We start from the raw sequence: 12,661 nt of genomic DNA on the forward strand, positions 1-12,661 counted from the left end.
CTCCCTGTTGTCATGACAACCACGGACTCTGGTATGGATGTCAATCAATATTTTTGTTATTTCAGGGGAGTAAACATTCGGTTTTTCTCTGATAAACAAATTTTTATTTTGAAGGTCAACATGCTGTAAAAGGCTTTTAAATTGAAGGTCCAGTTGTAATGATCGCAGATTATTGATTATAATTGATTAGTGGCAGTTTTTAAAAACGTTGGCGCCCTCTAGTGGCCGCAGTGTTCAGCTGCAAACAAACAAACAAACCTCCAGCTTTTGGTCACAACCCGGTTACCACGGCAACCGCAGAGGGCGGCACCGAGACGGAGCAGGAAACAACGTGACAGGAACTGAGCTGTCACGCTGATCGTCATGGAAACGAACCCCGACAGCCTCTTCGTCATTATCTCCTTATCATCACCTCCCCCTCTTCATCATCGTCACCTCCTTTTCATCATTATTTCATCATCATCATCTTCATCTCCTCTTCATCATCATCAAACACAGCTGTTTGGTAAGTGGCTCGTTCATGGTCCTGGTATATGTGGGCGGGGCATCGTGTCGTCAGCTCCGCCCCTCGCTCCTCCTCCTGCTCGTCAGCAGGTAACTAAAACCGTTCGTTGCTACGCTCTGACTCACTTCCTGTCCAACACGTCTTTAGTGTCTCCTCCTCCTCTGATTGACGTCACTCAAGATTTCCACGTCTGTCTCCACCTGGTGGACACATCGAGACAACATGCAGCTCCGTTTGAACCAGATGTCGATCATTTACTGTCAAGTTCTCGTCAGCATTGACTGCAGCTCCTCCAGCGACCGCCAGGTGGAGCTCTAAACACCGAGTCCTCCAGGTGATGAGCCTCCAGGTGAGACAGGTGATTGATTATGAAGCAGTGATGACGTGGAAATCAGTCGATGCCTTTAAACAATAGTTTTATATTGGAGCCTATTTGAAAAAAAAATCATGAATAATTTATTTAAAATTAGTTCTCAAATTACATTCTCCACCCTTTAGTGTAAATGTGTTTTTTAAGTACTGTAGTGTCCTTTACTGATGACGTAATGACGCACAGCGCCGTGCGGACGTCGTGTTGTTGTGTCGCCGTCGTCGCTGCCGGATCTCCGCTTCAACAACAAACCGCTTTTAGGGAGTTTTGATGTCGCGTGAGCCGCCGGGCAGCTCGTCTCCTCCACATGAACCCGCCGGAGAGTTCACCGACATTTAACCGCAACAAGGCAGCCAGCGGCCCGCTGAGCGCAGCTGCTACCGGGTCGTTCTCCGGTGAGCTGGCTGCACCGGAGGACGTTCGGTTGGTGAAGAAGACTCGGAGCTCCGTGAGCTTCTGTTCGCGGTATGAAGATGAACACGTGTCGTGTAATCAGGAAGTGAAGAATTCAGCCCAGAGAGGAGAGTGACGCTGAATGTCCGCCTCCAGCAGGAACCCCGTTAAGAAACGTCTTATTCATGTTCTACTGCCTAAACAAACACGTACACACCCCGGAGAATAGAAATGGGGACTTGATATGAACCCTGAAGGACTTCTGGACAATTCGGCGCACAAATAATCCACCAACGAAGATACAAATTGCAAAAATATGCGGCTAAGTTTCGTAGCTCCGCCGTGTTTGCTGCGAACATTCCTGTTAAAGTGTTACAGGCTGAACTAAAACGTGCACATCCGAGAGATGATGAGTAAAGACTTAATATGAATCATTAAAGGCTTCTGCAGAATTCGGGGCATAAATAACCCACCAAAGAGTTTAAAAAGAGCACAAATATGAACTTTTACAAACGGCTCTGACTCCCAGTTAGCGCGCTAAGCTAATGTTTAGCTGAGGCAGAAAAAAACTGTCAAACTGCTAAAAATTGTGAACTAAGTTCACGTTGTTTTCTGTTTTTTGTTGTATTCCAGCTCGAGATCATAAAAGAAACACGACTCTAAATATATCTGAACGAGCAAAGCCCCGTTTTTAGGACACGTTGAAAAACCTAAAGTTTTTGAACGGAGTTTGGTGCGTCGTCGTTTTCCTGTGTTCTCCCAGCAGCTGGCAGACACAAGTTTGATATCAAACACATATATTTATTTCTGAAGTATAGCCAGACGGTCTGTGTATCGATACAAGGCTGCCGGCTTAATTCTTGAGCTTCAGCTGCCCTTGAGCAAAGCACTGAAACTGCTCGTTGCTTTCTCCATTCAGAACGTCATTTGAAAAATGTCTGATTGAAAATTATTAGGCAGTTTCTATGTTTGCCGCGACAAAAAAGTTTATGAAAACAGCGTCTCTATAATATTTTATTATAGTTTGTTTCCGGCGTCGTTTTGTACACAGACAACAAATTGATGTTCTCCTTAAAATGTATATTTTCTTGAGTTCTTGTTCTTTTAAAAGTCTTTTTCGTGTGTTTCGAGGCTTTTACAATGTCCAAGAGAAAAGATGAACAGTCACGTGACGCTGCAGCTTTGAGCGAAATTGTATTTTACTGTAATTTCTATAATCAGACTCCTGTTTTATGAGCTCCAGCTAAAAACGGCATGTTTTTGAATGGAGTTTGGAGTAGCATTCTCCTGTTACTGCATGCTCCGCAGACAGCGGGTGGATGGGATCGCTTTCGTAGTTTTGTGCGTTTTTGTGTTAGAAGTCTGGTCTGAGTTGTTTGCGTCTTGCAGCCATGGCAACACCCTTCAAAATCCCCAAGACCAAGAGGCCTGCCGACTCCGACTCCGCCCACATACACATGCAGTCACCACTGTCCCGCCTCCAAAGCTTTGCTCCTCATCTTAAGGTGATAATACTAACTGTTTCTACACGTCATTTATGTCACCTGTTTGTCTCTTTAAGGTGGTATTACTCATCTGTTTACGTTCTTTAAGTGTTCTGTTAAGGTGGTATCACTCTTTTCGTAGCGTCTCATTGTTGGGTCCTTTATGGTGGTATTATTGAAGTTGAAGGAGTTCTGGTTCTGACCTGGAAGCTGTTGGTTCCTTTATTCTTTTATGTGGCTGGGTTTTAATTCTTTAAATGTCTTCTGGCTCCTTTAAGGTGGAACGTCCTCTGTTGGTCCTTGTTAAGGTGGTATAACAGATTAGCATGTCGTGTCTGGTTCACAGGGTTACAGGGACCAGCCTGGCAGAGGCGCAGCAGGCAGGATGCATGCTGGGAACGCTCTGGGCTCCTCCACAGACCTCCTCCACAGGTGTGTGCAGCACCACCTGCAGGCCGCAGTGGTCATTACAGTCGGAGGAAGTTCCTGAAATAAAATGAGCTGTTGTTTCCATTCAGGACGACCTGCAGGCCTCTTTTCAGAGATGTCCTGCAGACGATGCTCGGCCCCATCAGAGGCGGAGCATCAGCCGCCAATCACAGATCAACAGGAAGCCGGAGCGGCCAATCACAGCAGGGACAGAAGGTGGAGCCGTCCTCGGCCTGTTTCTCTAACGGGTGAGTTCAATCTGCTCAAGTCAAATGTTCTGTTATCATTGCCATCATTTACTACTTTTTGATGAATGTTTTTAAGAATTATACTCTCAGGTGGTGACGTCGTTACGTTCATCAGATATTTTCTTCTTAGTTTTGAGGTTTTAGAAATATTTGTACAGAATTTTACAGGATAATCTGCAAATATTTTAAAAAAGGTTTTCACATATTTTAATCTTTGTATTTAGATTTTTCATGAATGATTCCTAAATAATACGGAAATGTTTTGACATATTTTTGTATTCAAATTTTTTAGCACAATTTACACCTAGTTTTACAAATATCTCTATAATGGATTATTTTAGTAGGAAGTCAATTTTGATCAGATATGTAACTATATATATTTTTGGAGATAATATTTGCATAAAAGAGTTCCAGGTATTTGACTGATATTTTTCCAGGATTTGATTAAATGTTTTGTCCTCTTTTGCCGGTTCTTCTCAGATGTTTTATTTAAATTCAGTGTTTTTTAAGTGGACCTCTGTGTCTCTGAGCTGCAGTTCCCTGTTCTGTCCAGCAGATGGCGTCCTAAGAGAGCGTCTGACCGGCTTCTGTCAGAGCGTCTGTCTCCACCACAGAAGAAGAGCGGCGCTGTGTCCTCAGGTGAGTGATCAAAGTCATTGATCATAGCGATCAGAGTCGTGATCAGAGTCATTGATCGTAGTGATCAGAGTCATTGATCGTAGTGATCAGAGTGATCAGAGTCATTGATCGTAGTGATCAGAGTGATCAGAGTCATTGATCGTAGTGATCAGAGTGATCAGAGTCATTGATCGTAATGATCAGAGTTATTGATCGTAGTGATCAGAGTTATTGATCGTAGTGATCAGAGTCATTGATCGGTGCAGGACAGAGCATCTGCGTGGAGGCACTGGACTCTCTGGCTGAGCTGAGAGGTGACGGGCATGCTGGGAGTTTGAGTTCTTCAACACCTGGAGTCAAAACGTGGAGAAAAGACGACTCCAGCAGGGGCAGCGCTGACGGGCAGGTAAAGGTCAAAGGTTGTGAGATTCATGTTTGAACATCCCTCCTCCCCCCGATCAGAGTGAATGACTGTCTGTTTCAGAGCGACACAGGAAGTTCCCCCGAGTCTCCTCTGAAACCACAGAAGAAGAAGCCCTCCGTCTCCAGTTCAGATCAGACATCCGAGGACGACTTCCTCTCGCCGTCCAGAACTAGAACCGGACCGTCAGCAGGTCCGACCTCAGACCTCTGCAGACCCTCCTCGTCCTCCTCCTCAGAGTCGTCGCCGAGGACGACGGCCGACAGGAGGCACAGTCTGGAGCGGGTGGAGGCAGAGAGGGAGCGGTGGAGGGAGTTCAGAGAGAAGAGGAGGCCGACCGTCCCGAAGATCCGCCTCCGCAAACCCAAACCGATTCTGACCGAACCGAGTGAGTCCAAATCGACCCGTCAGCCAGTGAATGAAACAGGAAGTGACGTCCGCAGTGATCGATCAAAAATAATCAGAACTTTTATTTTGTAGGATGTTAACGAACCTGTTATTGATCAGCAGTGAAAGACCATTAATCTGAAAATATTCAGGTGGTTCCACTTCCTGTCTAACCCTTCAGAATGTTCTGCTGTTATTCAGAACTCTGAGAAGATTTTAGTTCTTGAAGACGACAGCCTTCAGACCCAGAGGAGGGAATAATGCTCCAGCGTCTGTCTGCTTTCAGTCGTGCTGTCAAGTGAGGAGGAGGGGGAGGGGGAGAGGGGCGTGGCCAATGGAGAAGCAGCACGGGGAACATCCCAAAGAAACGAGGACTCCCAGCGAGGACGCTCAGAGACGGTGACTCAATGTTTTATTGCTCGTTCATGTTTCTGATTTTAGGTTCTGAAAACACCATTTCCAACTTCCTGCTGTCACGGAAACCAACATTAGTTCAGTTACTATGGTAACAGTAAATAAACCAACGTTAGTTTAGTTACTATGGTAACAGTAAATAAACCAACGTTAGTGTAGTTACTATGGTAACAGTAAATAAACCAACGTTAGTTTAGTTACTATGGTAACAGTAAATAAACGAACATTAGTTTAGTTACTATGGTAACAGCAGCGAGGAAATCAACGTAAAATCCTGTTTATAAATAACGTACACATTTTTAATGTCGTGGAAACAACGTAAAGTTGAAGGAACACTTTGGATCAAGTGATTCTGTCTGAACACGTCTGGGCCCGGTCAGGTGAGTCCGGTGATCAGCTGATTGGGTGTCCGTGAGTTGACTGTGTCCCTCTGTATCATTTGACAGGTTTGTCCGCCGCCGCCGTCCTTCCTGCAGCTGGACTTCGCTTCACTCCACGCCGGCCTCACCAGCGCCGACGCCAACGGCAAGATGATGGTGAGTTGTCATTTAAATTCTTTTACTTTGAAGGCTACAGAATTTCTGATGATCCGCATTTATGTTGAAGGACAGAAAAACGCTGTACAGATGTACAACTTTTATTTTGAAAGGTTTAAACAACCTCTCCGTTGTTAACGCTCAGTTCACTTGGAGTCCAGAACCTGGACCTGGTCCGGTTCAGGAGCCTCCTGTCCCTCGACCTGGGCCTCACCAGCCCCATGTGTTGGAGCACACGTGTGTGACATGCGTGTTAACAGACTGCGGTGCGTTCGCTGCCAGTCGACCGATGTGGGACGTTTCAGCGTTTTCTGTCCAACTTCGACACTTCAAACCTCGTGTCTTTTTCCACGTCGTGTTCCAGCACACACACACACACACACACACACACACACACACACACACACACACACACACACACACACACACACACACACACACACACACACACACACACAGCAATTTCATTGGCTCAGAGCAGCTTTCTGTTTCTTGTTCTACTCTTTTAATAATTTACGTGTTTTCCTCTCAGAGCGCCAGGCTCTGTTTGTTTTAGTGTGTGTATGTGTGTGTGTGTGTGTGTGTGTGTATATGTTTGTGTGTGTCTGTGTGTGTATCTGTGTGTATTTGTGTGTGTGTGTGTGTGTGTGTGTGTGTTTGTGTCTGTGTGTGTGTGTGTGTGTGTGTGTGTATATATATATATGTGTGTGTTTGTGTGTGTGTGTGTGTGTATATGTTTGTGTGTGTGTTTGTGTGTGTGTGTGTGTGTGTGTGTGTATATGTTTGTTTGTGTCTGTGTGTATATGTGTGTATGTGTGTATCTGTGTGTATGTTTGTGTGTGTCTGTGTGTGTGTGTGTGTGTGTGTGTGTGTGTGTGTGTGTGTGTGTGTGTGTATATGTTTGTGTGTGTATGTGTGTGTATCTGTGTGTATGTTTGTGTGTCTGTGTGTGTGTGTGTGTGTTTGTGTCTGTGTGTGTGTGTGTGTGTGTGTATATATATATATGTGTGTGTTTGTGTGTGTGTGTGTGTGTATATGTTTGTGTGTGTGTTTGTGTGTGTGTGTGTGTGTGTGTGTGTATATGTTTGTTTGTGTCTGTGTGTATATGTGTGTATGTGTGTATCTGTGTGTATGTTTGTGTGTGTCTGTGTGTGTGTGTCTGTGTGTGTGTGTGTGTGTGTGTGTGTGTGTGTGTGTATATGTTTGTTTGTGTGTGTGTGTGTATATGTGTGTATGTGTGTATCTGTGTGTATGTTTGTGTGTGTCTGTGTGTGTGTGTCTGTGTGTGTGTGTCTGTGTGTGTGTGTGTGTGTGTGTGTGTGTGTGTGTGTGTGTGTGTGTGTTAAAACAAGTAAAGTAGAAACGGGAACAAAAGTGCAACAAGTTGAGCCAAAACTTGAACCCCCTGTCAGAAAACAGCTAAATCGCACTGAGCCGTCACCATGGCAACGGCGAGGCTGCAAACCATTAACATCTCTTCCTTTAACAAGCAATTAAGACACAGCGTGAGGGAGGAGGTTAGTGGGTCAGCATGTCAGCAGACCTGCACCAGGTCGGTCCGACGTTTTCCCCTCAGATAAACCGTCTTTTCACATCTGAACACGTTAAACTTTTCTGTCCTGATGAAGCGTCTCTCAGTTTGAATGTTTCTCTTGTCTTTCTGCCAGATCACAGAAAACGGCATCACATTCCCTCTGAAAGGTAAAAGTCAGTTTTTCAAAATATAATTAGATTCATTCACCAACAGGTCTGGAAAGTTATCATGTTTTTTGTTGTTTTTTATTTGGAAGTCGTTGCTTTAATTTGAAAGCCGTGACTCTTAATTTGAAAGCGGTGACTGTTTACCAAACACTAAGGAGGTTAATCTGGAACCTCTTTTCCTCTTCAGGGCCGGAGGACGGCGAGGTGATGGTGGTGGCCTCTCAGGTTCGGGGGTACGGCCTTTGGGATGGGGGCGTGGCTCAGGGCGGGGCCCTGCTAGCAGGCTGGGAAGGCCCCGCCCCCTCGCTGCTCTTCCTGTGGGTGACGGACGCTCAGGCCAACCTGCTGCAGAGGGAGCTGCTGGTCGTCCAGGCTGGCGCCGCCCGCGGTAAGGGAATAGGTCTACAACAGAACCACAACAGAACATGGGTCCACTTTGACCTGGTTTAGTTTGACGTGTCCGTGGCATCAGACATTTATTTACTTAGAAAACTCATCTGCTTTTCCCTGTCCCTCCTGGTCCCTCCTTGTCCTCCTTGACCCTCCTGGTCCTTCTGGTCCCACCTGGTCTCTCCTGGTATTCCTGGTCCTGGTACTGGTTCTCCTGGTCCCTCCCGGTCCTGGTCCTCCCGTCTGCAGGTCCGCCGTGCTCCTTCCTCCTGGTGGTTCTGAAGGAGCAGCTCCCGGACCTCCAGGCAGTCCTGCTGGCCTCCATGCTGGAAATGGAGGAGTACCAGTCGGGCCGCTCCTCCCCCTCCTCCTCTTCCAGGGGCCCGGCCTCCCCTCTGGACTGGACCGACGGGCTGCTGCTCCTGCACAGCTGTCCTCCTCCTCTGGACCAGCACCTCCTGCGACTCCTGGGACACTCAGCGGTGAGACCTGCTCCTTCTTTAGCCGTTATCCATTAGCTGCAGAACTTCAGAACCGAACCCAGCTGCTGTGTTTCCTGACAGGAGTCCGTCCAGCGCAGCAGCAGGACCCGGTCCAGTCTGACCTCAGGTCTGCAGCAGCCCACAAGGTAATCCAGGACCTGGTCTCCTCTGAACCAGAACCACAAACCAGTGAGTGTGATTAACCCTGAGTGTGGTCTGCAGGCTGGTCCAGTACCCGCTGGCTCCCTGTAGGGGGCGCATCACCGTCACCTCTGAGGACCTGGCCTGTCTGGACCACGGGGAGTTCCTCAATGATGTCATCATCGACTTCTACCTCAAGTAGGTCCGAGGACCTTCCGAGGACCTTCTTCTGTCCTCTGGCACAGTCCTTTTGCAGTTGGGTAACCCCCCCCATCCCTCCCATCCCCACCCGTGTCCTCAGGTTCCTTCTCCTGGAGGGAGGAGGAGGTTCAGTGTCTGAGAGGAGTCACGTCTTCAGCAGCTTCTTCTTCAAACAGCTGAGCAGACGGCAAGCTGCCGGAGAGGACGACGCCCCCTCTGTCCCGTAAGCGCCCCCCCCCCCCCAAACCGACTGACCCCCCCCCCCAATCAGGAGTTTGATGTCTTCCTGTCTGTTTCCAGCGACCGCCAGATGAGACATCAGAGGGTGAAGACGTGGACGCGCCACGTGGACATCTTCACCAAAGACTTCCTGTTTGTGCCTGTCAATCAAGAGTAAGTCACTTCCTGTCTCCTGAGGTCCTCCTCCTTCATGACCTCTGCTGGGTCCACAAAGAGTCTGATTCTGGTCCACAAAGAGTCGGGTTCTGATCCGGGTGCCCGCTGGTCCCCAGAGATGCTCAATGGGTTTAACAGAGCATCTGCAGCCTCCAGCCAATCACAGACAGGAACACCTCTCTGTCAGCCAATCACAGACAGGAACACCTCTGTCAGCCAATCACAGACAGGAACACCTCTGGATTGGATTGGATTTGACTTTATTAATCCCACAGGGGGGAAATTCGGTCGTCACAGCAGCAAAGAAAAAAGTGCACACAATTTGAAAACATTTACAAATGTGTATAAGATATAAGAAATAAGATCGATAAAAAGTGTCCGGTGCCATGGAATGAAATGAGATGTCGACCAATCACAGACAGGAACACCTTTATTATTGTTTGTGTTCATGTTTTCCTAATTTTTCATCAATATTTTCAACACATTGCTCCTGTTTGTGTCATTTAAAACATATTTTTGAGGTTATGTATTTTGATGTTTCTGCCACGTGTGTGAAATCTGTCTCTCGTTTCCTTTGAAACGTTGTAGTGTGTAACGTGATGTTTCACGTCATATCTGAGAACATGTATGACGTGTGATGTGTGCTGCAGAGCCCACTGGTTCCTGGTGGTGGTGTGTTTCCCCGGACAGCAGGACGTCCGCTACGACCGCTTCCAAAGACGAGCAGGTGAGCCGCTCACCTGGTGGAGACTGGTGGGTTCAACACACCTGGAGGGTTCAACACACCTGGAGGGTTTAACACACCTGGTGGGTTTAACACACCTGGAGGGTTTAACACACCTGGTGGCATCAATCTGTGTTTGTGTTGCAGGTGGATCACAGCGAGCAGCAGGAAAACCAAACAGCAGTCTGAGACTGCAGCAACCGCCGGTAAATATACTATAAATATAAAGTAAAATATACAGTAAATATAAAGTAAAATACACTATAAATATGAAGTAAAATATACAGTAAATATAAAGTAAAATATACTATAAATATGAAGTAAAATATGCTATAAATATGAAGTAAAATATACAGTAAATATAAAGTAAAATATACAGTAAATATGAAGTAAAATATGCTATAAATATGAAGTAAAATATACAGTAAATATAAAGTAAAATATACTATAAATATGAAGTAAAAATATACTATAAATATAAAGTAAAATATACAGTAAATATAAAGTAAAATATACTATAAATATGAAGTAAAATATGCTATAAATATAAAGTAAAATGTACAGTAAATATACTGTAAATATAAAGTAAATTATACTGTAAATATGAGGTAAAATATACAATAAATATACATACGTTGAAGACGTGTGTGTGTGTGTTTCAGGACTGCAGTGAACTGGGCTGCTACAAGGACTCCGTGATGAAGAGGTTAGACGAAGACGCTTATCACCATGTTTCTGCTCGTTTGTTTTTGTGTAACTGTGTTTGTGTGTGTTGTGTAACTGTGTTGTGTGTCTGCAGGCCGTGCCTCCTGGTCATGGACTCCCTGAAGTTGTCGTACCATGAGAACGTGTGCCGGCTGCTCAGAGAGTGAGTTGTTACATGAAGTCGGGCACCAGGTGAACTTGTAGCAGGTGTGTGTGTGAGGGGTCAGAGGTCATGGCGATGTCCCTGTGCTCAGCTACCTGCAGGTGGAGTGGGAGGTGCGGAGGCGGAGTCACCGTCTGTTCTCGGCCGACAGCATGCGTAGCTGCAGCTGCAGAGTTCCTCAACAGGACAACAGCAGCGACTGCGGTGTCTTCCTGCTGCAGTACGTGGAGAGCTTCCTGCAGGTGAGCACACCTGGAGGCCCCGCCCACTTTCACTCCTCCCACACCACCACGCTCCCATTCCAATATTTACTGATTCCAATAGTTAATGATTCCAAAACTTAATGATTCCAATAGTTAATGATTCCAAAAGTTACTGATTCCAATAGTTACTGATTCCAATAGTTAATGATTCCAATAGTTACTGATTCCAATAGTTACTGATTCCAATAGCTACTGATTCCAATAGTTAATGATTCCAATAGTTACTGATTCCAATAGCTACTGATTCCAATAGTTAATGATTCCAATAGCTACTGATTCCAATAGTTAATGATTCCAATAGTTACTGATTCTAATAGTTAATGATTCCAATATTTACTGATTCCAATAGTTAATGATTCCAAAACTTAATGATTCCAATAGTTAATGATTCCAAAAGTTACTGATTCCAATAGTTACTGATTCCAATAGCTACTGATTCCAATAGTTACTGATTCCAATAGCTACTGATTCCAATAGTTAATGATTCCAATAGTTACTGATTCTAATAGTTAATGATTCCAATAGTTACTGATTCCAATAGTTAATGATTCCAATAATGTTAATGATTCCAATAGTTACTGATTCCAATAGTTACTGATTCCAATAGTTACTGATTCCAATAGTTACTGATTCCAATAGCTACTGATTCCAATAGTTAATGATTCCAATAGTTACTGATTCCAATAGTTAATGATTCCAATAGTTACTGATTCCAATAGCTACTGATTCCAATAGTTACTGATTCCAATAGCTACTGATTCCAATAGTTAATGATTCCAATAGCTACTGATTCCGATAGTTACTCATTCCGATAGTTACTCATTCCGATAGTTAATGATTCCGATAGTCACCGATTCCGATAGTCACCGATTCCGATAGTTAATGATTCCGATAGTTAATGATTCCGATAGCTACTGATTCCGATAGCTACTGATTCCGATAGTTAACGATTCCGATAGTTAACGATTCCGATAGTTACCGATTCCGATAGTTAGTGATTCCGATAGTTACCGATTCCGATAGTTAGTGATTCCGATAGTTAATGATTCCGATAGTTACTGATTCCCTTCATGAACACAAACTGAAGATCTGTTTGTTCATTAATGCACCTTCTAAAGAGCGAACAGGATCTATGGATCCATCGATCCTTCAATCTATCGATCCTTCGATCTATAGATCCATCGATCCAGACTGAAAATTCTGATTGACTCCCCAGAACCCGGTGGTGCACTTTGACCTCCCGTTGCGATTGGACGGCTGGTTTCCACGGCAGCAGGTGCGACAGAAGCGTGAGGAAATCCGGAGTCTGATCTTGAAGCTGCAGCGGCGGCAGCTCAGTGCCGCCGAACCGCCGTGAGTCCTTACTGCTTCCTGTCACGGATTTACACAATAAAATGTTGGCTTTGGTTCCTGTGAATGTAAATAAGGTCGAACTGACACCTTCTGCTTCCTGTTCCTGTTTTGTATGATTAAAGTATTTATTTAATGTTTGTGGAGTCTGGCTCTTATTTTGAAACTGGCTCCCAATTATAGTATTTTTAAACATTAAGTAAACAAATAATTTACGTATTTATGAAAAAAGTTTTCACTTCTTTCACAAAATAAGTGGGTTTTTTTCAGAAGAGCACAGCTCTTATTTTGAAAGAATATCGTGAAGCCAGGTGTTCAATTGATGAATTATTGGTTAATC

General features: G+C 45.0%; 1 protein-coding gene across 6 annotated transcripts; it reads left to right on the forward strand.

Annotated features, from left to right (window-relative positions):
- The first annotated feature begins 140 nt into the window (after window positions 1–140).
- On the forward strand, window positions 141–12,461 carry LOC138634369 (sentrin-specific protease 7-like). Of its 6 annotated transcripts, none has more exons than XM_069721254.1 (23): window positions 141–854; window positions 1,169–1,270; window positions 2,658–2,773; window positions 3,099–3,184; window positions 3,271–3,429; window positions 3,986–4,068; window positions 4,296–4,453; window positions 4,532–4,856; window positions 5,142–5,254; window positions 5,716–5,805; window positions 7,473–7,506; window positions 7,694–7,894; window positions 8,146–8,378; window positions 8,460–8,524; window positions 8,601–8,717; window positions 8,821–8,943; window positions 9,021–9,113; window positions 9,767–9,843; window positions 9,988–10,046; window positions 10,503–10,546; window positions 10,640–10,708; window positions 10,800–10,950; window positions 12,188–12,461. In XM_069721254.1, exons 2-23 carry the CDS (start codon window positions 1,183–1,185, stop codon window positions 12,326–12,328), a joined length of 2,625 nt encoding a protein of 874 aa, XP_069577355.1. In that variant the 5' UTR covers window positions 141–854; window positions 1,169–1,182; the 3' UTR covers window positions 12,329–12,461. The 6 variants fall into 6 exon arrangements, with proteins under 6 accessions (XP_069577355.1, XP_069577356.1, XP_069577361.1 ...); XM_069721255.1 differs by having other exon boundaries at window positions 146–854; window positions 4,314–4,453; XM_069721260.1 differs by lacking the exon at window positions 1,169–1,270 and having other exon boundaries at window positions 149–863.
- The last annotated feature ends 200 nt before the right edge of the window (window positions 12,462–12,661 follow it).

This window comes from Brachyistius frenatus, unplaced genomic scaffold (genome assembly GCF_029030835.1).
Source record: "Brachyistius frenatus isolate BFR_SWC_R1_liver_20210118 unplaced genomic scaffold, ASM2903083v1 Contig_259, whole genome shotgun sequence".
NCBI lineage: Eukaryota > Metazoa > Chordata > Actinopteri > Embiotocidae > Brachyistius > Brachyistius frenatus.

Bases quoted from the DNA above. Each gene is read 5' to 3' on its own strand.
- LOC138634369 (XM_069721254.1), top strand. From the start codon at position 1,183: ATGAACCCGCCGGAGAGTTCACCGACATTTAACCGCAACAAGGCAGCC. The intron at 3,185-3,270 runs GTGTGTGCAGCA...GTTTCCATTCAG, and splicing joins TCCACAGACCTCCTCCACAG to GACGACCTGCAGGCCTCTTT. The intron at 5,255-5,715 runs GTGACTCAATGT...ATCATTTGACAG, and splicing joins AGCGAGGACGCTCAGAGACG to GTTTGTCCGCCGCCGCCGTC.